At 45.1% G+C, this 23,376-nt stretch overlaps 1 protein-coding gene across 2 annotated transcripts in view; it reads left to right on the top strand.

The window, feature by feature from the left end:
- Positions 1–23,376, top strand: part of LOC124020241 (F-actin-uncapping protein LRRC16A-like) — a gene marked incomplete at its 5' end in the record, with an annotated part of 106,605 nt that overhangs the window by 38,087 nt on the left and 45,142 nt on the right. Inside the window, 5 exon segments of one of the 2 annotated variants that reach the window (XM_046335597.1) lie at positions 2,689–2,758; positions 11,607–11,618; positions 12,468–12,549; positions 13,306–13,405; positions 14,809–14,863. In XM_046335597.1, the coding sequence (XP_046191553.1) occupies positions 2,689–2,758; positions 11,607–11,618; positions 12,468–12,549; positions 13,306–13,405; positions 14,809–14,863 (319 nt within the window). 2 annotated transcript variants of the gene reach the window in all.

Genomic DNA, 23,376 nt, shown 5'->3' with positions numbered 1-23,376 from the left:
GCCCATCAGCGATATTGGACTCAGCTGGTCTCACTCATCACCTGTTATTACCTCTCCTATATGTGACTCACTCATCACCTGTTATTACCTCTCCTATATGTGACTCACTCATCACCTGTTATTACCTCTCCTATATGTGACTCACTCATCACCTGTTATTACCTCCCTATATGTGACTCACTCATCACCTGTTATTACCTCTCCTATATGTGACTCACTCATCACCTGTTATTACCTCTCCTATATGTGACTCACTCATCACCTGTTATTACCTCTCCTATATGTGACTCACTCATCACCTGTTATTACCTCTCCTATATGTGACTCACTCATCACCTGTTATTACCTCTCCTATATGTGACTCACTCATCACCTGTTATTACCTCTCCTATATGTGACTCACTCATCACCTGTTATTACCTCTCCTATATGTGACTCACTCATCACCTGTTATTACCTCTCCTATATGTGACTCACTCATCACCTGTTATTACCTCTCCTATATGTGACTCACTCATCACCTGTTATTACCTCTCCTATATGTGACTCACTCATCACCTGTTATTACCTCTCCTATATGTGACTCACTCATCACCTGTTATTACCTCTCCTATATGTATCAGTTCCTCAGCTCTGGTCCCCACTTCTGCTTTGATTGTCTTTTGTTTGTGTTTCCTGTTTGCTGACGCTGTTCCTGTCTCGTTCCATGTCCGTTATTTATTAAATGTTGCAAGTCCCATCACCTGTTATTACCTCTCCAGCGTCATCCCATGTGACAAACAATCCATGTCTCAGTTATCTCAACTCTTATAAAACCTTCTCTGTCCTGTCTCATCCCCTTCGTTTACTCTGACTGAAGTGGATTTAACACGTGACTTTCCCCTGGATTCACCTGGTCAGTCTGTGTCAGGGAAAGAGCAGGTGTTCCTAATGTTTTGTACACTCGGTATATTTCACTCTCTCAGCATCCCATAAACTAGACTGGATTCTTCATCCCATAAACTAGACTAGAGTCTTCATCCCATACTGACGCTGTTCTAGACTGGATTCTTCATCCCTAAACTAGACTGGATTCTTCATCCCTTAAACTAGACTGGATTCGTCATCCCATAAACTAGACTGGATTCTTCATCCCATAAACTAGACTGGATTCTTCATCCCATAAACTAGACTGGATTCTTCATCCCTTAAACTAGACTGGATTCTTCATCCCAAAACTAGACTATTCTTCATCCCATAAACTAGACTGGATTCTTCATCCCATAAACTAGACTGGATTCTTCATCCCATCAACTAGACTGGATTCTTCATCCCATCAACTAGACTGATTCTTCATCCCATAAACTGACTGATTCTTCATCCCATAAACTAGACTATTCTTCATCCCATAAACTAGACTGGATTCTTCATCCCATAAGCTAGACTATTCTTCATCCCATAAACTAGACTGGATTCTTCATCCCATAAACTAGACTGGATTCTTCATCCCATAAACTAGACTGGATTCTTCATCCCTTAAACTAGACTGGATTCTTCATCCCATAAACTAGACTGGATTCTTCATCCCATAAACTAGACTGGATTCTTCATCCCATCAACTAGACTGGATTCTTCATCCCATCAACTAGACTGGATTCTTCATCCCATAAACTAGACTGGATTCTTCATCCCATAAACTAGACTGGATTCTTCATCCCATAAACTAGACTATTCTTCATCCCATAAACTAGACTGGACTCTTCATCCCATAAACTAGACTATTCTTCATCCCATAAACTAGACTGGATTCTTCATCCCATAAACTAGACTGGATTCTTCATCCCATAAACTAGACTATTCTTCATCCCATAAACTAGACTGGATTCTTCATCCCATAAACTAGACTGGATTCTTCATCCCATCAACTAGACTGGATTCTTCATCCCATCAACTAGACTGGATTCTTCATCCCATAAACTAGACTGGATTCTTCATCCCATAAACTAGACTATTCTTCATCCCATAAACTAGACTGGATTCTTCATCCCATAAGCTAGACTATTCTTCATCCCATAAACTAGACTGGATTCTTCATCCCATAAACTAGACTGGATTCTTCATCCCATAAACTAGACTGGATTCTTCATCCCTTAAACTAGACTGGATTCTTCATCCCATAAACTAGACTGGATTCTTCATCCCATAAACTAGACTGGATTCTTCATCCCATCAACTAGACTGGATTCTTCATCCCATCAACTAGACTGGATTCTTCATCCCATAAACTAGACTGGATTCTTCATCCCATAAACTAGACTGGATTCTTCATCCCATAAACTAGACTATTCTTCATCCCATAAACTAGACTGGACTCTTCATCCCATAAACTAGACTATTCTTCATCCCATAAACTAGACTGGATTCTTCATCCCATAAACTAGACTGGATTCTTCATCCCATAAACTAGACTGGATTCTTCATCCCTTAAACTAGACTGGATTCTTCATCCCATAAACTAGACTGGATTCTTCATCCCATAAACAAGACTGGATTCTTCATCCCATAAACAAGAATATTATTCATCCCATAAACTAGACTGGATTCGTCATCCCATAAGATAGTATTCTTCATTGTTAGTCTCTATTATAAACCTAACCAATAGTGAGTCTGCCTGAAATGTATTAAACAATATTGTTGTCTTCCTTGCAGAGCTCTTCTGCTCGGTCTGGCCAGTAACCCCAACATCAAGGAAGTGTCGTTAGACCTCAGCTGCTGTGAGGTAAGAACACAGAGAGGCTACAGGAAGTGACGTTAGACCTCAGCTGCCGTGAGGTAAGAACACAGAGAGGCTACAGGAAGTGTCGTTAGACCTCAGCTGCTGTGAGGTAAGAACACAGAGAGGCTACAGGAAGTGTCGTTAGACCTCAGCTGCTGTGAGGTAAGAACACAGAGAGGCTACAGGAAGTGTCGTTAGACCTCAGCTGCGGTGAGGTAAGAACACAGAGGCTACAGGAAGTGTCGTTAGACCTCAGCTGCTGTGAGGTAAGAACACAGAGAGGCTACAGGAAGTGTTGTTAGACCTCAGCTGCGGTGAGGTAAGAACACAGAGAGGCTACAGGAAGTGTCGTTAGACATCAGCTGCTGTGAGGTAAGAACACAGAGAGGCTACAGGAAGTGTCGTTAGACCTCAGCTGCTGTGAGGTAAGAACAGAGAGAGAGAATTCCCTTCCCCTTCTCACAGATCTGTAAAATGACTCTGTTTTGTCAAAGAACGAAAATGATTGTTTTTAGGCCCTTTAGCAAGACATGTAAAAACAATGTATTTAGCTTTCCAGTTGTGGAAATAGATATGAAAGACAACTTTATTAGTCAGCGTGAGATAACGACAGAGGAAAAGTGTTTTAGTTGCTTTATCAATGTACTATACATCAATGACCTCTTCACTATAGTACTGTATGTGAATGACCTCTTCACTATAGTACTGTATGTCAATGACCTCTTCACTATAGTACTGTATGTCAATGACCTCTTCACTATAGTACTGTATGTCAATGACCTCTTCACTATAGTCCTATATGTCAATGACCTCTTCACTATAGTACTATATGTCAATGACCTCTTCACTATAGTACTGTATGTCAATGACCTCTTCACTATATATATTAATGACCTCTTCACTATAGTACTATATGTCAATGACCTCTTCACTATATATATTAATGACCTCTTCACTATAGTACTATATGTCAATGACCTCTTCACTATATATATTAATGACCTCTTCACTATAGTACTATATGTCAATGACCTCTTCACTATATATATTAATGACCTCTTCACTATAGTCCTATATGTCAATGACCTCTTCATTATAGTACTATATGTCAATGACCTCTTCACTATAGTCCTATATGTCAATGACCTCTTCACTATAGTCCTATATGTCAATGACCTCTTCACTATAGTTCTGTATGTCAATGACCTCTTCACTATAGTACTATATGTCAATGACCTCTTCACTATAGTACTGTATGTCAATGACCTCTTCACTAGTACTGTATGTCAATGACCTCTTCACTATATATATTAATGACCCCTTCACTATAGTACTATATATTAATGACCTCTTCACTATAGTACTATATATTAATGACCTCTTCACTATAGTCCTATATATTAATGACCTCTTCACTATAGTACTGTATGCCAATGACCTCTTCACTATAGTACTATATATTAATGACCTCTTCACTATAGTCCTATATATTAATGACCTCTTCACTATAGTACTATATGTCAATGACCTCTTCACTATAGTCCTATATGTCAATGACCTCTTCACTATAGTACTGTATGTCAATGACCTCTTCACTATAGTACTATATATTAATGACCTCTTCACTATAGTACTGTATGTCAATGACCTCTTCACTATAGTACTGTATGTCAATGACCTCTTCACTATAGTACTATATGTCAATGACCTCTTTATGTCCTAATATGTAACATTAAAAACATTAGCAGATCGGCTAAAGCAAGAATCCACCTCTTGTTCTGGTCCGGATATGTGACGTTTAGCTGAATGTTCTGGTCCAGATATGTGACATTTATCTGAATGTTCTGGTCCGGATATGTGATGTTTATCTGAATGTTCTTCATCAGTTTAAGAACTCTAAAATGTGCACTAGCTTTGGCCTTGAAGGTTTTTGGAGTGAACATCCCATAGCTCTGTCTGTTGTTATAGCTTCCTCCTCTCCAAATATACCTGATGAGTCTACTACAACTCTATATAATGGATCACTTGGCAAAGCGAGAGAGAGAGAGAGAGAAGAGAGGAACAGGAAGGAGATTGAATAGAAATGGCTAATTATGGCACGCACTCACTCACACACACACGCATGCACAGAAACACACACACTCACACACACTCACTCACTCACTCACTCACTCACTCACTCACTCACTCACTCACTCACTCACTCACTCACTCACTCACTCACTCACTCACTCACTCACTCACTCACTCACTCACTCACTCTCTCTCTCTCTCTCTCTCTCTCTCTCTCTCTCTCTCTCTCTCTCTCACCCCCATGCCCTAATCTACTAAAGATGTCTTTCCACAGATTCATTGAATACCACTGCAGCAGGAACCACAGTTAGCAAAATCATTTCACATTTTAAACCGCTGCTGAGCTACTACATTATCTCTTGCCTTTCAGTCTTTGTGGGTATAATAATGAACCATTGGTTTGAAGCAGTCTCACTGTGTGCTACAGTACTATATGTGTTATTGATTAATTCCCAAATGGCACCCTATTGCCTATGTAGTGTACTACTTTTGACCAGAACCCAATAGGTCCTGGTCAAAAGTAGTGCACTACATAGGAAATAGGGTGTCATTTGGGATAAATACTCTTGTCTAATTGTATGCGGATGATCTAGCCAGAGGATTGTTCTCTCTAATAGCTAGCTACTGGTCCCTGTATGTCTCTGTGTGTTGTTGTTCTCTCTAATAGCTAGCTACTGGTCCCTGTATATCTCTGATGTGTGTTGTTGTTCTCTCTAATAGCTAGCTACTGGTCCCTGTATATCTCTGATGTGTTGGTGTTCTCTCTAATAGCTAGCTACTGGTCCCTGTATATCTCTGTGTGTGGTGTTCTCTCTAATAGCTAGCTACTGGTCCCTGTATGTCTCTATGTGTTGTTGTTCTCTCTAATAGCTAGCTACTGGTCCCTGTATATCTCTGTGTGTTGTTGTTCTCTCTAATAGCTAGCTACTGGTCCCTGTATATCTCTGTGTGTGTTGTTCTCTCTAATAGCTAGCTACTGGTCCCTGTATGTCTCTATGTGTTGTTGTTCTCTCTAATAGCTAGCTACTGGTCCCTGTATATATCTGATGTGTGTTGTTCTCTCTAATAGCTAGCTACTGGTCCCTGTATATCTCTGATGTGTTGTTGTTCTCTCTAATAGCTAGCTACTGGTCCCTGTATATCTCTGATGTGTGTTGTTCCCTCTAATAGCTAGCTACTGGTCCCTGTATATATCTGATGTGTTGTTGTTCTCTCTAATAGCTAGCTACTGGTCCCTGTATATATCTGATGTGTTGTTGTTCTCTCTAATAGCTAGCTACTGGTCCCTGTATATATCTGATGTGTTGTTGTTCTCTCTAATAGCTAGCTACTGGTCCCTGTATATCTCTGTGTGTTGTTGTTCTCTCTAATAGCTAGCTACTGGTCCCTGTATATATCTGATGTGTGTTGTTCCCTCTAATAGCTAGCTACTGGTCCCTGTATATCTCTGATGTGTGTTGTTCTCTCTAATAACTAGCTACTGGTCCCTGTATATATCTGATGTGTGTTGTTGTTCTCTCTAATAGCTAGCTACTGGTCCCTGTATGTCTCTGATGTGTGGTGTTCTCTCTAATAGCTAGCTACTGGTCCCTGTATATCTCTGTGTGTTGTTGTTCTCTCTAATAGCTAGCTACTGGTCCCTGTATATCTCTGATGTGTTGTTGTTCTCTCTAATAGCTAGCTACTGGTCCCTGTATATCTCTGATGTGTGTTGTTGTTCTCTCTAATAGCTAGGTACTGGTCCCTGTATATCTCTGTGTGTTGTTGTTCTCTCTAATAGCTAGCTACTGGTCCCTGTATATATCTGATGTGTGGTGTTCTCTCTAATAGCTAGGTACTGGTCCCTGTATATCTCTGATGTGTGGTGTTCTCTCTAATAACTAGCTACTGGTCCCTGTATATATCTGATGTGTGTTGTTGTTCTCTCTAATAGCTAGCTACTGGTCCCTGTATATATCTGATGTGTGGTGTTCTCTCTAATAGCTAGCTACTGGTCCCTGTATATATCTGATGTGTGGTGTTCTCTCTAATAACTAGCTACTGGTCCCTGTATATATCTGATGTGTGTTGTTGTTCTCTCTAATAGCTAGCTACTGGTCCCTGTATGTCTCTGATGTGTGGTGTTCTCTCTAATAGCTAGCTACTGGTCCCTGTATATCTCTGTGTGTTGTTGTTCTCTCTAATAGCTAGCTACTGGTCCCTGTATATCTCTGATGTGTTGTTGTTCTCTCTAATAGCTAGCTACTGGTCCCTGTATATCTCTGATGTGTGTTGTTGTTCTCTCTAATAGCTAGGTACTGGTCCCTGTATATCTCTGTGTGTTGTTGTTCTCTCTAATAGCTAGCTACTGGTCCCTGTATATATCTGATGTGTGGTGTTCTCTCTAATAGCTAGCTACTGGTCCCTGTATATCTCTGTGTGTTGTTGTTCTCTCTAATAGCTAGCTACTGGTCCCTGTATATATCTGATGTGTGGTGTTCTCTCTAATAGCTAGCTACTGGTCCCTGTATATCTCTGTGTGTTGTTATTCTCTCTAATAGCTAGCTACTGGTCCCTGTATATCTCTGATGTGTGGTGTTGTTATTCTCTCTAATAGCTAGCTACTGGTCCCTGTATATCTCTGATGTGTGGTGTTGTTATTCTCTCTAATAGCTAGCTACTGGTCCCTGTATATCTCTGTGTGTTGGTGTTCTCTCTAATAGCTAGCTACTGGTCCCTGTATATAACTGATGTGTGTTGGTGTTCTTAATAATAGCTAGCTACTGGTCCCTGTATATATCTGATGTGCTGTTGTTCTCTCTAATAGCTAGCTACTGGTCCCTGTATATATCTGATGTGTTGTTGTTCTCTCTAATAGCTAGCTACTGGTCCCTGTATGTCTCTGATGTGTGTTGTTGTTCTCTCTAATAGCTAGCTACTGGTCCCTGTATATCTCTGATGTGTGTTGTTCTCTCTAATAGCTAGCTACTGGTCCCTGTATATCTCTGATGTGTGTTGTTGTTCTCTCTAATAGCTAGCTACTGGTCCCTGTATATCTCTGTGTGTTGTTGTTCTCTCTAATAGCTAGCTACTGGTCCCTGTATATCTCTGATGTGTGTTGTTGTTCTCTCTAATAGCTAGCTACTGGTCCCTGTATATATCTGATGTGTGTTGTTCCCTCTAATAGCTAGCTACTGGTCCCTGTATATCTCTGATGTGTGGTGTTGTTATTCTCTCTAATAGCTAGCTACTGGTCCCTGTATATCTCTGTGTGTTGGTGTTCTCTCTAATAGCTAGCTACTGGTCCCTGTATATAACTGATGTGTGTTGGTGTTCTTAATAATAGCTAGCTACTGGTCCCTGTATATATCTGATGTGTTGTTGTTCTCTCTAATAGCTAGCTACTGGTCCCTGTATATCTCTGTGTGTTGTTGTTCTCTCTAATAGCTAGCTACTGGTCCCTGTATATCTCTGTGTGTTGTTGTTCTCTCTAATAGCTAGCTACTGGTCCCTGTATATCTCTGTGTGTTGTTGTTCTCTCTAATAGCTAGCTACTGGTCCCTGTATATCTCTGATGTGTGTTGTTGTTCTCTCTAATAGCTAGCTACTGGTCCCTGTATATCTCTGATGTGTGTTGTTCTCTCTAATAGCTAGCTACTGGTCCCTGTATATCTCTGTGTGTTGTTGTTCTCTCTAATAGCTAGCTACTGGTCCCTGTATGTCTCTGATGTGTTGTTGTTCTCTCTAATAGCTAGCTACTGGTCCCTGTATATCTCTGTGTGTTGTTGTTCTCTCTAATAGCTAGCTACTGGTCCCTGTATATCTCTGATGTGTTGTTGTTCTCTCTAATAGCTAGCTACTGGTCCCTGTATATCTCTGTGTGTTGTTGTTCTCTCTAATAGCTAGCTACTGGTCCCTGTATATCTCTGATGTGTGTTGTTGTTCTCTCTAATAGCTAGCTACTGGTCCCTGTATGTCTCTGATGTGTTGTTGTTCTCTCTAATAGCTAGCTACTGGTCCCTGTATGTCTCTGATGTGTTGTTGTTCTCTCTAATAGCTAGCTACTGGTCCCTGTATATCTCTGATGTGTGTTGTTCTCTCTAATAGCTAGCTACTGGTCCCTGTATATCTCTGATGTGTGTTGTTCTCTCTAATAGCTAGCTACTGGTCCCTGTATATCTCTGTGTGTTGTTGTTCTCTCTAATAGCTAGCTACTGGTCCCTGTATATATCTGATGTGTTGTTGTTCTCTCTAATAGCTAGCTACTGGTCCCTGTATATATCTGATGTGTGTTGTTCTCTCTAATAGCTAGCTACTGGTCCCTGTATATCTCTGATGTGTTGTTGTTCTCTCTAATAGCTAGCTACTGGTCCCTGTATATCTCTATGTGTTGTTGTTCTCTCTAATAGCTAGCTACTGGTCCCTGTATGTATCTGATGTGTGTTGTTCTCTCTAATAGCTAGCTACTGGTCCCTGTATATCTCTGATGTGTGTTGTTCTCTCTAATAGCTAGCTACTGGTCCCTGTATATCTCTGATGTGTGTTGTTCTCTCTAATAGCTAGCTACTGGTCCCTGTATATCTCTGATGTGTGTTGTTCTCTCTAATAGCTAGCTACTGGTCCCTGTATATCTCTGTGTGTTGTTCCCTCTAATAGCTAGCTACTGGTCCCTGTATGTCTCTGATGTGTGCTGTTGTTCTCTCTAATAGCTAGCTACTGGTCCCTGTATATCTCTGATGTGTGTTGTTCTCTCTAATAGCTAGCTACTGGTCCCTGTATATCTCTGTGTGTTGTTCTCTCTAATAGCTAGCTACTGGTCCCTGTATATCTCTGATGTGTGGTGTTGTTATTCTCTCTAATAGCTAGCTACTGGTCCCTGTATATCTCTGTGTGTTGGTGTTCTTTCTAATAGCTAGCTACTGGTCCCTGTATATATCTGATGTGTGTTGGTGTTCTTAATAATAGCTAGCTACTGGTCCCTGTATATATCTGATGTGTTGTTGTTCTCTCTAATAGCTAGCTACTGGTCCCTGTATATCTCTGTGTGTTGTTGTTCTCTCTAATAGCTGGCTACTGGTCCCTGTATATCTCTGATGTGTGTTGTTCTCTCTAATAGCTAGCTACTGGTCCCTGTATATCTCTGATGTGTGTTGTTCCCTCTAATGGCTAGCTACTGGTCCCTGTATATCTCTGATGTGTGTTGTTCTCTCTAATAGCTAGCTACTGGTCCCTGTATATCTCTGTGTGTTGTTGTTCTCTCTAATAACTGGCTACTGGTCCCTGTATATCTCTGTGTGTTGTTGTTCTCTCTAATAGCTAGCTACTGGTCCCTGTATATCTCTGATGTGTGTTGTTGTTCTCTCTAATAGCTAGCTACTGGTCCCTGTATATCTCTGTGTGTTGTTGTTCTCTCTAATAGCTAGCTACTGGTCCCTGTATATCTCTGTGTGTTGTTGTTCTCTCTAATAGCTAGCTACTGGTCCCTGTATATCTCTGATGTGTGTTGTTCTCTCTAATAGCTAGCTACTGGTCCCTGTATATCTCTGTGTGTTGTTGTTCTCTCTAATAGCTAGCTACTGGTCCCTGTATATCTCTGTGTGTTGTTGTTCTCTCTAATAGCTAGCTACTGGTCCCTGTATATATCTGATGTGTGTTGTTGTTCTCTCTAATAGCTAGCTACTGGTCCCTGTATATATCTGATGTGTGTTGTTGTTCTCTCTAATAGCTAGCTACTGGTCCCTGTATATCTCTGTGTGTTGTTGTTCTCTCTAATAGCTAGCTACTGGTCCCTGTATATCTCTGATGTGTGTTGTTGTTCTCTCTAATAACTAGCTACTGGTCCCTGTATATCTCTGATGTGTGTTGTTCTCTCTAATAGCTAGCTACTGGTCCCTGTATATCTCTGTGTGTTGTTGTTCTCTCTAATAGCTAGCTACTGGTCCCTGTATGTCTCTGATGTGTTGTTGTTCTCTCTAATAGCTAGCTACTGGTCCCTGTATATCTCTGTGTGTTGTTGTTCTCTCTAATAGCTAGCTACTGGTCCCTGTATATCTCTGATGTGTGTTGTTCCCTCTAATAGCTAGCTACTGGTCCCTGTATGTCTCTGATGTGTTGTTGTTCTCTCTAATAGCTAGCTACTGGTCCCTGTATGTCTCTGATGTGTTGTTGTTCTCTCTAATAGCTAGCTACTGGTCCCTGTATATCTCTGATGTGTGTTGTTCTCTCTAATAGCTAGCTACTGTTCCCTGTATATCTCTGATGTGTGTTGTTCTCTCTAATAGCTAGCTACTGTTCCCTGTATATCTCTGATGTGTGTTGTTCTCTCTAATAGCTAGCTACTGGTCCCTGTATATCTCTGATGTATGTTGTTCTCTCTAATAGCTAGCTACTGGTCCCTGTATATCTCTGTGTGTTGTTGTTCTCTCTAATAGCTAGCTACTGGTCCCTGTATATATCTGATGTGTTGTTGTTCTCTCTAATAGCTAGCTACTGGTCCCTGTATATATCTGATGTGTGTTGTTGTTCCCTCTAATAGCTAGCTACTGGTCCCTGTATATCTCTGATGTGTTGTTGTTCTCTCTAATAGCTAGCTACTGGACCCTGTATATCTCTGTGTGTTGTTGTTCTCTCTAATAGCTAGCTACTGGTCCCTGTATGTATCTGATGTGTGTTGTTCTCTCTAATAGCTAGCTACTGGTCCCTGTATGTCTCTGATGTGTGGTGTTCTCTCTAATAGCTAGCTACTGGTCCCTGTATATCTCTGATGTGTGTTGTTCTCTCCCCCTAATGCTGCTCTAAGCTTGGTCACTGTGTAAGTATTACCCTGACTAAAGACTGATAACTACTGTTAACCCCTGGCAATAATTCCAGCTAGGGAAGCTACTGTTCTGTATCTACATCTATTGTTATCCCAGCCCTAGGGAAGCTGCTGTTCTGTATCTACATCTATTGTTATCCCATCCCTAGGGAAGCTACTGTTCTGTATCTACATCTATTGTTATCCCAGCCCTAGGGAAGCTACTGTTCTGTATCTACATCTATTGTTATCCCAGCCCTAGGGAAGCTGCTGTTCTGTATATACATCTATTGTTATCCCAGCCCTAGGGAAGCTGCTGTTCTGTATCTACATCTATTGTTATCCCAACCCTAGGGAAGCTGCTGTTCTGTATCTACATCTATTGTTATCCCAACCCTAGGGAAGCTGCTGTTCTGTATCTACATCTATTGTTATCCCAGCCCTAGGGAAGCTGCTGTTCTGTATCTACATCTATTGTTATCGCAGCCCTAGGGAAGCTGCTGTTCTGTATCTACATCTATTGTTATCCCAGCCCTAGGGAAGCTACTGTTCTGTATCTACATCTATTGTTATCCCAGCCCTAGGGAAGCTACTGTTCTGTATCTACATCTATTGTTATCCCATCCCTAGGGAAGCTACTGTTCTGTATCTACATCTATTGTTATCCCAGCCCTAGGGAAGCTGCTGTTCTGTATCTACATCTATTGGTATCCCAGCCCTAGGGAAGCTGCTGTTCTGTATCTACATCTATTGTTATCCCAGCCCTAGGGAAGCTACTGTTCTGTATCTACATCTATTGTTATCGCAGCCCTAGGTAAGCTGTTGTTCTATTTCTCATATCTCATCTTGTCTCTCTGTTGACAGCTCAGGTCTGGGGGGTCACAGATCCTGGAGGGATGCATCGCTGAGCTCCCCAACATCTCCAGTCTGGACATCTCTGACAACGGTAAGACTATATCTAGCTTCTCTATATCTATAATGTTAAGACAACATCTCCAGTCTGGACATCTCTGACAACGGTAAGACTATATCTAGCTTCTCTATATCTATAATGTTAAGACATCTCCAGTCTGGACATCTCTGACAATGGTAAAACAAGACAAGGGAATGCAGTTTATCCAATATAAAGCAGGGGTGTCCGAAGGGTTGTGTGGGTGGCTGGGTATATAGGGTTGTGTGGGTGGCTGGGTGTAGTTGTGTGGGTGTCTGGGTTTATAGGGTTGTGTGGGTGGCTGGGTATATAGGGTTGTGTGGGTGGCTGGGTATATAGGGTTGTGTGGGTGTCTGGGTATATAGGGTTGTGTGGGTGTCTGGGTATATAGGGTTGTGTGGGTGTCTGGGTGTAGTTGTGTGGGTATATAGGGTTGTGTGGGTGTCTGGGTATATAGGGTTGTGTGGGTGTCTGGGTATATAGGGTTGTGTGGGTGTCTGGCTGTAGGCTTTTCCTCCAGCCCAACCAACCCAGTAGTGCAGCTGACTCGACTAATATAATGATTTATTTAAACACTGTGATTAGCTGATTGGTTGAATCGGGTGTGTTACTGCTTTGGCTCCCAGAATGCCTTTTTAGATGCTTGGTTGATTCAGGTGTGTCACTGCTTTGGCTCCCAGAATGCCTTTTTAGCTGATTGGGTGAATCAGGTGTGTCACTGCTTTGGCTCCCAGAATGCCTTCTTAGATGATTGGTTTGTGTTTCTTCCAGGTCTGGACTCTGACCTGTCCACTCTGCTGGTGTGGCTGGCCAAGAACCGATCCATCCGACACCTTTCACTGGGGAAGAACTTCAACAACATCAAGTCCAAGTACGATGGGGGGGCGGGCTGGGTCAGCACTGGGGGAGGGCTGGGTCAGCACTGGGGGAGGGCTGGGTCAGTACTGGGGGAGGGCTGGGTCAGGACTGGGGGAGGGCTGGGTCAGGACTGGGGGAGGGCTGGGTCAGCACTGGGGGAGGGCTGGGTCAGGGCTGGGTCAGCACTGGGGGAGGCTGGGTCAGCACTGGGGGAGGGCTGGGTCAGCACTGGGGGAGGGCTGGGTCAGCACTGGGGGAGGGCTGGGTCAGCACTGGGGGAGGGCTGGGTCAGCACTGGGGGAGGGCTGGGTCAGGGCTGGGTCAGCACTGGGGGAGGGCTGGGTCAGCACTGGGGGAGGGCTGGGTCAGCACTGGGGAGGGCTGGGTCAGCACTGGGGGAGGGCTGGGTCAGCACTGGGGGAGGGCTGGGTCAGGACTGGGGGAGGGCTGGGACAGCACGGGGGAGGGCTGGGTCAGCACTGGGGGAGGGCTGGGTCAGGACTGGGGGAGGGCTGGGTCAGGACTGGGGGAGGGCTGGGTCAGGACTGGGGAGGGCTGGGTCAGGACTGGGGGAGGGCTGGGTCAGGACTGGGGGAGGGCTGGGTCAGGACTGGGGAGGGCTGGGTCAGCACTGGGGAGGGCTGGGTCAGGACTGGGGAGGGCTGGGTCAGCACGGGGGGAGGGCTGGGTCAGCACTGGGGGAGGGCTGGGTCAGCACTGGGGGAGGGCTGGGTCAGCACTGGGGGAGGGCTCGGTCAGGACTGGGGGAGGGCTGGGTCAGGACTGGGGGAGGGCTGGGTCAGGACTGGGGAGGGCTGGGTCAGGACTGGGGGAGGGCTGAGTCAGGACTGGGGGAGGGCTGGGTCAGGACTGGGGGAGTGCTGGGTTAGGACCAACATCCTTACTGTCTGGCTGGAGACGGAAGCATTCACACAACACCTCCCTTAACAAACACACAACACATCCCTTAACACACAACACATCCCTTAACACACAACACATCCCTTAACACACAACACATCCCTTAACACACAACACATCCCTTAACACACACACAACCTCTCCCTTAACAAACACACAACCTCTCCCTTAACAAACACACAACACATCCCTTAACAAACACACAACCTCTCCCTTAACAAACACACAACACATCCCTTAACAAACACACAACACATCCCTTAACAAACACACAACCTCTCCCTTAACAAACACACAACACATCCCTTAACAAACACACAACACATCCCTTAACAAACACACAACCTCTCCCTTAACAAACACACAACACATCCCTTAACAAACACACAACACATCCCTTAACAAACACACATACGGTCACACACCATTGTGTCTCCATATTGTCATTGTTTTTAGTCTTTATGAACCTCATTACCGTTTCTCTTTGTTTCTCAGAAATCTGGCCCCTGTCCTGGACAATCTGGTTCATATGATTCAGGAAGAGGAATCGGTGAGTTTTCCATCAGTATGAGTTGAATGTCATGGTCTGAGTAACCCTGAGTGTCTTTCCTAGTCAACCGAGGAGGTTTCGTAGCACTTCATTCAGCTGCCAGGCTACACAGCAGCAAGTATTACTGTCTGAAACTAATGTGTTGCTGCTGCTGTCTTGGTCCAGGTGTCTCTTGAAAAATACGGTTTTAACTCAACGAGACCCACATGGTTAAAGGTTCAATGTAGCCATTTTTATCTGAATTTCAAATAATTTCTGGGTTAAAAAAAATGACCTTGTTGTGCTTGTTTTCAATTTAAATGGTCAAAAAGAAAAATATCTTCTTAGCAAAAAGCAATTTCTCAAACAAGAATTTTGCTGAACTGTCTGGGGAGGAGTAAACTTAAAGCTTGCTTTTATTTGTATTTTTTATCTTTATTTAACTAGGCAAGTCAGTTAAGAACAAATTCTTATTTAAATGACGGCCTAGGAACAGTGGGTTAACTGCCTGTTCAGGGGCAGAACGACAGATTTGTACCTTGTCAGCTCGGGGATTTGAACTTGCAACCTTCCAGTTACTAGTCCAACACTCTAACCACTAGGCTACCTGCCGCCTCTACACTCTAACCACTAGGCTACCTGCCGCCTCTACACTAACCATTAGGCTACCCTGCAGTCCCTACACTCTAACCACTAGGCTACCCTGCAGTCCCTACACTCTAACCACTAGGCTACCCTGCAGTCCCTACACTCTAACCACTAGGCTACCTGCCGCCTCTACACTCTAACCACTAGGCTACCTGCCACCTCTACACTAACCACTAGGCTACCTGCCGCCTCTACACTAACCACTAGGCTACCCTGCAGTCCCTACACTCTAACCACTAGGCTACCTGGTAGCCGGTGGAGGGAGAGGGGGGTTGGTAGTGGTGGGGTAGAGGCTCTGTGTCTGGGGTGGAGGGAGAGGGGGGTTGGTAGGGGTGGGGTAGAATCACTGTGTCTGGGGTGGAGGGAGAGGGGGGTTGGTAGGGGTGGGGTAGAATCACTGTGTCTGGGGTGGAGGGAGAGGGGGGTTGGTAGTGGTGGGGTAGAATCACTGTGTCTGGGGTGGAGGGAGAGGGGGTTGGTAGGGGTGGGGTAGAGGCACTGTGTCTGGGGTGGAGGGAGAGGGGGTCGGTAGTGGTGGGGTAGAGGCACTGTGTCTGGGGTGGAGGGAGAGGGTGGTTGGTAGGGGTGGGGTAGAATCACTGTGTCTGGGGTGGAGGGAGAGGGGGTTGGTAGGGGTGGGGTAGAGGCACTGTGTCTGGGGTGGAGGGAGAGGGGGTCGGTAGTGGTGGGGTAGAGGCACTGTGTCTGGGGTGGAGGGAGAGGGTGGTTGGTAGGGGTGGGGTAGAATCACTGTGTCTGGGGTGGAGGGAGAGGGGGTTGGTAGGGGTGGGGTAGAGGCACTGTGTCTGGGGTGGAGGGAGAGGGGGATGGTAGGGGTGGGGTAGAATCACTGTGTCTGGGGTGGAGGGAGAGGGGGTTGGTAGGGGTGGGGTAGAATCACTGTGTCTGGGGTGGAGGGAGAGGGGGTTGGTAGGGGTGGGGTAGAGGCACTGTGTCTGGGGTGGAGGGAGAGGGGGTTGGTAGGGGTGGGGTGGAGGCACTGTGTCTGGGGTGCAGGGAGAGGGGGGTCGGTAGTGGTGGGGTAGAGCCACTGTGTCTGGGGTGGAGGGAGAGGGAGGTTGGTAGGGGTGGGGTAGAGGCACTGTGTCTGGGGTGGAGGGAGAGGGGGTTGGTAGGGGTGGGGTAGAGGCACTGTGTCTGGGGTGGAGGGAGAGGGGGTTGGTAGGGGTGGGGTAGAGGCACTGTGTCTGGGGTGGAGGGAGAGGGGGTTGGTAGGGGTGGGGTAGAATCACTGTGTCTGGGGTGGAGTGAGAGGGGGTTGGTAGTGGTGGGGTAGAATCACTGTGTCTGGGGTGGAGGGAGAGGGGTTGGTAGGGGTGGGGTAGAGGCTCTGTGTCTGGGGTGGAGGGAGAGGGGGTTGGTAGTGGTGGGGTAGAGGCTCTGTGTCTGGGGTGGAGGGAGAGGGGGTTGGTAGGGGTGGGGTAGAATCACTGTGTCTGGGGTGGAGGGAGAGGGGGTTGGTAGTGGTGGGGTAGAATCACTGTGTCTGGGGTGGAGGGAGAGGGGGTTGGTAGGGGTGGGCTAGAGGCACTGTGTCTGGGGTGGAGGGAGAGGGGGTCGGTAGTGGTGGGGTAGAGGCACTGTGTCTGGGGTGGAGGGAGAGGGTGGTTGGTAGGGGTGGGGTAGAATCACTGTGTCTGGGGTGGAGGGAGAGGGGGTTGGTAGGGGTGGGGTAGAGGCACTGTGTCTGGGGTGGAGGGAGAGGGGGTCGGTAGTGGTGGGGTAGAGGCACTGTGTCTGGGGTGGAGGGAGAGGGTGGTTGGTAGGGGTGGGGTAGAATCACTGTGTCTGGGGTGGAGGGAGAGGGGGTTGGTAGGGGTGGGGTAGAGGCACTGTGTCTGGGGTGGAGGGAGAGGGGATGGTAGGGGTGGGGTAGAATCACTGTGTCTGGGGTGGAGGGAGAGGGGGTTGGTAGGGGTGGGGTAGAATCACTGTGTCTGGGGTGGAGGGAGAGGGGGTTGGTAGGGGTGGGGTAGAGGCACTGTGTCTGGGGTGGAGGGAGAGGGTGGTTGGTAGGGGTGGGGTAGAATCACTGTGTCTGGGGTGGAGGGAGAGGGGGTTGGTAGGGGTGGGGTAGAGGCACTGTGTCTGGGGTGGAGGGAGAGGGGGATGGTAGGGGTGGGGTAGAATCACTGTGTCTGGGGTGGAGGGAGAGGGGGTTGGTAGGGGTGGGGTAGAATCACTGTGTCTGGGGTGGAGGGAGAGGGGGTTGGTAGGGGTGGGGTAGAGGCACTGTGTCTGGGGTGGAGGGAGAGGGGGTTGGTAGGGGTGGGGTGGAGGCACTGTGTCTGGGGTGCAGGGAGAGGGGGGTCGGTAGTGGTGGGGTAGAGCCACTGTGTCTGGGGTGGAGGGAGAGGGTGGTTGGTAGTGGTGGGGTAGAATCACTGTGTCTGGGGTGGAGGGAGAGGGGTTGGTAGGGGTGGGGTAGAATCACTGTGTCTGGGGTGGAGGGAGAGGGGGTTGGTAGTGGTGTTGGTGGGGTAGAATCACTGTGTCTGGGGTGGAGGGAGAGGGGGTTGGTAGGGGTGGGGTAGAATCACTGTGTCTGGGGTGGAGGGAGAGGGGGTTGGTAGGGGTGGGGTAGAATCACTGTGTCTAGGGTGGAGGGAGAGGGGGGTTGGTAGTGGTGGGGTAGAATCACTGTGTCTGGGGTGGAGGGAGAGGGGGGTTGGTAGTGGTGGGGTAGAATCACTGTGTCTGGGGTGGAGGGAGAGGGGGGTTGGTAGTGGTGGGGTAGAATCACTGTGTCTGGGGTGGAGGGAGAGGGGGTACTTCCCCACAGGCCTCGTTCAGACGACTGCACCCAAACACAACACACACAATGACATGTTGGTGGGAGGCGGCTTTGATTTCTTCTTATAGAGAGGTAGAAATCAACCAGTTTCATTTCAATGACTGTTACATAATCGTAGTATTCTGTGTGCCTACACAGATAGAACCATAGAGATAGACAGGAAATGTCCTGGTTTTTTGACTGTTACATAATCGTAGTATTCTGTGTGCCTACACAGATAGAACCATAGAGATAGACAGGAAATGTCCTGGTTTTTTGACTGTTACATAATCGTAGTATTCTGTGTGCCTACACAGTTAGAACCATAGAGAAAGACAGGAAATGTCCTGGTGTTTTGGTTGCATCCCAAATCCCTATTCCCTTTATAGTGCACTACTTTTGACCAGGGCCCGTACACTCTTGGGGGAAAAAAGGTGCTATCTAGAACCGAAAAGGGTTCTTCGGCTGTCCCCATAGGAGAACACTTTAAATAATTATTTTTGGTTCCAGGTAGAACCCTTTTTGGTTCCAGGTAGAACCCTTTCCACAGAGGGGTTCTACATGGAACCCAAAAGAGTTCCACCTGGAACCAAAAAGGGTTCTCCTATGATGTGTAGGGTAGGAATGTTGCATCCCTAGACCCTACTGAGTGTAGTCTACCTCCTCAGAGTTGTCCCCTTCCAGCCCCAACACGTGTGGGAAAACGGGCAGGTCTAGAAGGGGACATTGAAGTGCCCCCTCAATTTGATCCATTTATCAGGGTTCTCACAAGGTGAGTGAGCTGCTTAAAGTACTTGAATTAAAATGAGAGGAGAGCAGATAAGGATCAAATATGTTTAATGGAAAATATTAGAAAAATGGATTGGTCTTGCGAATGAATTTCCAGACAGACAACCAAGCTGTATTTCCTCATGTGTTTGGTGCTGTGGTTGCCAGGCGAGCTCATTCCACACACATACAGAACTGACCTATTAGGAGCTGCCAAAACAGCACATCCATAGCTAAAATGCTGGGCAAATTATTACATATGAACATTTGTGCGTATTAAACATTTCTGGGATCTTTTATTTCAGCTCATGAAACATGGGACCAACACTTCACACATCGACATTATGTCACATTTCTCTGCAAAAACGTCCAGAGTTTTTTTTGGGGCCAATCGCCCGCGATATTCCGTGCTCCTCGTTCTGGTGACCGTTCTCCCGACCGGTAACACTAAAGCTGCCAGTCGGAAGCAAGATGCTTTTCGGTAGCTATTAAGGAATAGATTCCCAAATGTCCAATAAAAACACAGTCATTACGCTGGAATTGTGTAGTAATGTGAATGGGACGTGTGTTCACCAGTAGACATGTCCCAGAACTCTGCTCATCACTACTCATATAACAACTCTGCTCATCACTACTCATATTACAACTCTGCTCATCACTACTCATATAACAACTCTGCTCATCACTACTCATATTACAACTCTGCTCATCACTACTCATATAACAACTCTGCTCATCACTACTCATATTACAACTCTGCTCATCACTACTCATATTACAACTCTGCTCATCACTACTCATATAACAACTCTGCTCATCACTACTCATATTACAACTCTGCTCATCACTACTCATATAACAACTCTGCTCATCACTACTCATATTACAACTCTGCTCATCACTACTCATATAACAACTCTGCTCATCACTACTCATATAACAACTCTGCTCATCACTACTCATATTACAACTCTGCTCATCACTACTCATATTACAACTCTGCTCATCACTACTCATATTACAACTCTGCTCATCACTACTCATATTACAACTCTGCTCATCACTACTCATATAACAACTCTGCTCATCACTACTCATATTACAACTCTGCTCATCACTACTCATATTACAACTCTGCTCATCACTACTCATATTACAACTCTGCTCATCACTACTCATATTACAACTCTGCTCATCACTACTCATATTACAACTCTGCTCATCACTACTCAAATTACAACTCTGCTCATCACTACTCATATTACAACTCTGCTCATCACTACTCATATTACAACTCTGCTCATCACTACTCAAATTACAACTCTGCTCATCACTACTCATATTACAACTCTGCTCATCACTACTCATATTACAACATCATCAGGCCTGACTTACCACTCGTGTATGTAGTAAGCAAGTAGTGAAACAAAGTATTATTGAGTAGAACTTGTAAGGTAGTGATAAATACTAAGATGTTTTTTTTTTCTCTCATGAGGTTGTGGGGATATACTGCCATCTGGTGGCGACTAGAAGCAATGGCATAATATGAACAATTACAAATATATTTAAAACATATATATATATATTATTTCACCTTTATTTAACCAGGTAGGCTAGTTGAGAACAAGTTCTCATTTTCAACTGCGACCTGGCGGTCCTTGAAAATAAATATTAGTTATTGAAAAAATACGTGAAAGTCCTTGAATTTGACTTGCCACTGTCTGTCTGAACCCTGATTTATGGGATAAGAATATACAGGAAAAAAGTATATGTTTTACAGTGACGGTCGGTGCCGTTTGAGATTAGGGAGGATGATTTATTTATTTTAACATGGCCTTATTTCTTTTACAGCATATTGGATGGCTGTCATTCATATTCCATTCACCCAGCTCAATGTAACATCGATAGGTTTAGGCTACTACATGATACTGTAATGTTCCCTGTACCCATCATGATGTTGATACAACCTAGACTATGAAAGTTTACAACGTAGGTGCACAGGTAGAGAGAAATTTGAGTAATCAAGGTGACACATTCCGCCTTCAACACTCCTGCCTGCGTCTAGCTGATCTAGAGTGTAGTCATTAGTCCAACAGTTGCAAACAAGAGTTTCTATTGGACAAATTCAGGTATGTTTATCCCTGTTTCATTTGCTTTCGTTTAAGAAACGTTTTTCAACGCAATGAATACACCACTGATCACGCGCAAACACAGTTCGCTTTCATAGCAGCCACATACAAGCAGCTCGTTGTATATATAATTCCTTCTTACATCTATCTACTTGCTCTTCTCCTCTCAACTTCTCCCTTCGCTTGTGGACTCCAGTGCACAACACATCAGCTGTGTGTGACCAGACAAAAAAAAAACATTTCCAAGCTAAACCTTCATATCATGACCGCTAGCCGCTACACACAGCATACATTGTTGTCCGTCATAGTTGGCTAGAAGTACTCAAACTAACGCGTTAGTAAACCCGCTACAATCATGCAGTACAGTGTACAGTCAGCAGCAAGCAGTTTAGCAATAAATTAATAAAACAAAATGTTTACTTTGACTTGGAAGAGTTCCAGTGTTGGATAACCATAGCCAGCTAGCTAACATAGCATCCCTCTCTGTTGGATAACCATAGCCAGCTAGCTAACATAGCATCCCTCTCTGTTGGATAGCCATAGCCAGCTAGCTAACATAGCATCCCTCTCTGTTGGATAGCCATAGCCAGCTAGCTAACATAGCATCCCTCTCTGTTGGATAGCCATAGCCAGCTAGCTAACATAGCATCCCTCTCTGTTGGATAACCATAGCCAGCTAGCTAACATAGCATCCCTCTCTGTTGGATAACCATAGCCAGCTAGCTAACATAGCATCCCTCTCTGTTGGGTAACCATAGCCAGCTAGCTAACATAGCATCCCTCTCTGTTGGATAACCATAGCCAGCTAGCTAACATAGCATCCTCTCTGTTGGGTAACCATAGCCAGCTAGCTAACATAGCATCCCTCTCTGTTGGATAACCATAGCCAGCTAGCTAACATAGCATCCCTCTCTGTTGGGTAACCATAGCCAGCTAGCTAACATAGCATCCCTCTCTGTTGGATAGCCATAGCCAGCTAGCTAACATAGCATCCCTCTCTGTTTGAGCTGGGTGTTTGAGTAGGCTAAACTAGCTAGCTGCATACGCTAGCTGAGTACGTGAAAGTGAAAAAAATATACTACGAAGTATACAGAGCTATCTCTCTCTCTCACTCACTCTCTCTCTCTCTCTCTTGCTTCTCATTAAATCTGGAAAAAAATACGTTTTGAAGAAATTAAGTTGTTCATGTTATGCACTGCAGTGCTAGCTAGCTGTAGCTTTTGCTTTCAGTACTAGATTCATCATGTTATGCACTGCAGTGCTAGCTAGCTGTAACTTAGGCTTTCAGTACTAGATTCATCATGTTATGCACTGCAGTGCTAGCTAGCTGTAACTTAGGCTTTCAGTACTAGATTCATTCTCTGATCTTTTGATTGGGTGGGCAACATGTCAGTTCATGCTGCAAGAGCTCTGATAGGTTGGAGGACATTCTCCGGAAGTTGTTATAATTGCTGTGTAAGTCTATGGAAGGGGGGTGAGAACCATGAGCCTCCTAGGTTTTGTATTGAAGTCAATGTACCCAGAGGAGGGCGGAAGCGAGCAGTCCTCCTGCTACACCATGGTTCTACCCTACAGAGTGCTTCTGAGGCTACTGTACACCTTCATTGCTACACAGTGTGTTTTAATCAATTATTTGGTGATGTGATTATATTTAGTTTTATCTAAAAAATAATAACTTTTTTAGCGTATCACTATTTACATTTTTATGAAATTCAGTGAGGAGGATTGTCCTCCCCTTCCTCCTCGGAGGAGGAGCCTCCACTGATTAAATATTATTTTACACAGAACTAATTCAAAGATGGCTCTGCTCCCACACACCGTCTTCTGAATGAGAGACCTGACGCTACCATGATTATCCATGACCGTGGAGGTATTCACATCTATTGGATGGGCCTCCCGATTGGTGCAGCGGTCTAAGGCACTGCATCTCAGTGCTACAGACACCCTGGTTCAAATCCAGGCTGTATCACAACCGGCCGTGATTGGGCAGCGCGCAATTGGCCCAGCGTCGCCCGGGTTTGGCCGGGGTAGGCCGTCATTGTAAATAAGAATTTGTTCTTAACTGACTTGCCTCGTTAAATAAAGGTTCAATATGTATGTATAAGTGTTCAGAAACATATTCTATTCTTATTTACAATAAAAGTGACTCAAATTACCATTAATTTCTGAAAGTTAATCTGAAGCACAACCAAAGC

The sequence above is a fragment of the Oncorhynchus gorbuscha genome, unplaced genomic scaffold (assembly GCF_021184085.1).
Source record: "Oncorhynchus gorbuscha isolate QuinsamMale2020 ecotype Even-year unplaced genomic scaffold, OgorEven_v1.0 Un_scaffold_778, whole genome shotgun sequence".
NCBI classification, from domain to species: Eukaryota; Metazoa; Chordata; class Actinopteri; order Salmoniformes; family Salmonidae; genus Oncorhynchus; species Oncorhynchus gorbuscha.
Note: the sequence above shows the minus strand (reverse complement) of the source record. Positions and strands in the feature narration are given on the sequence as shown.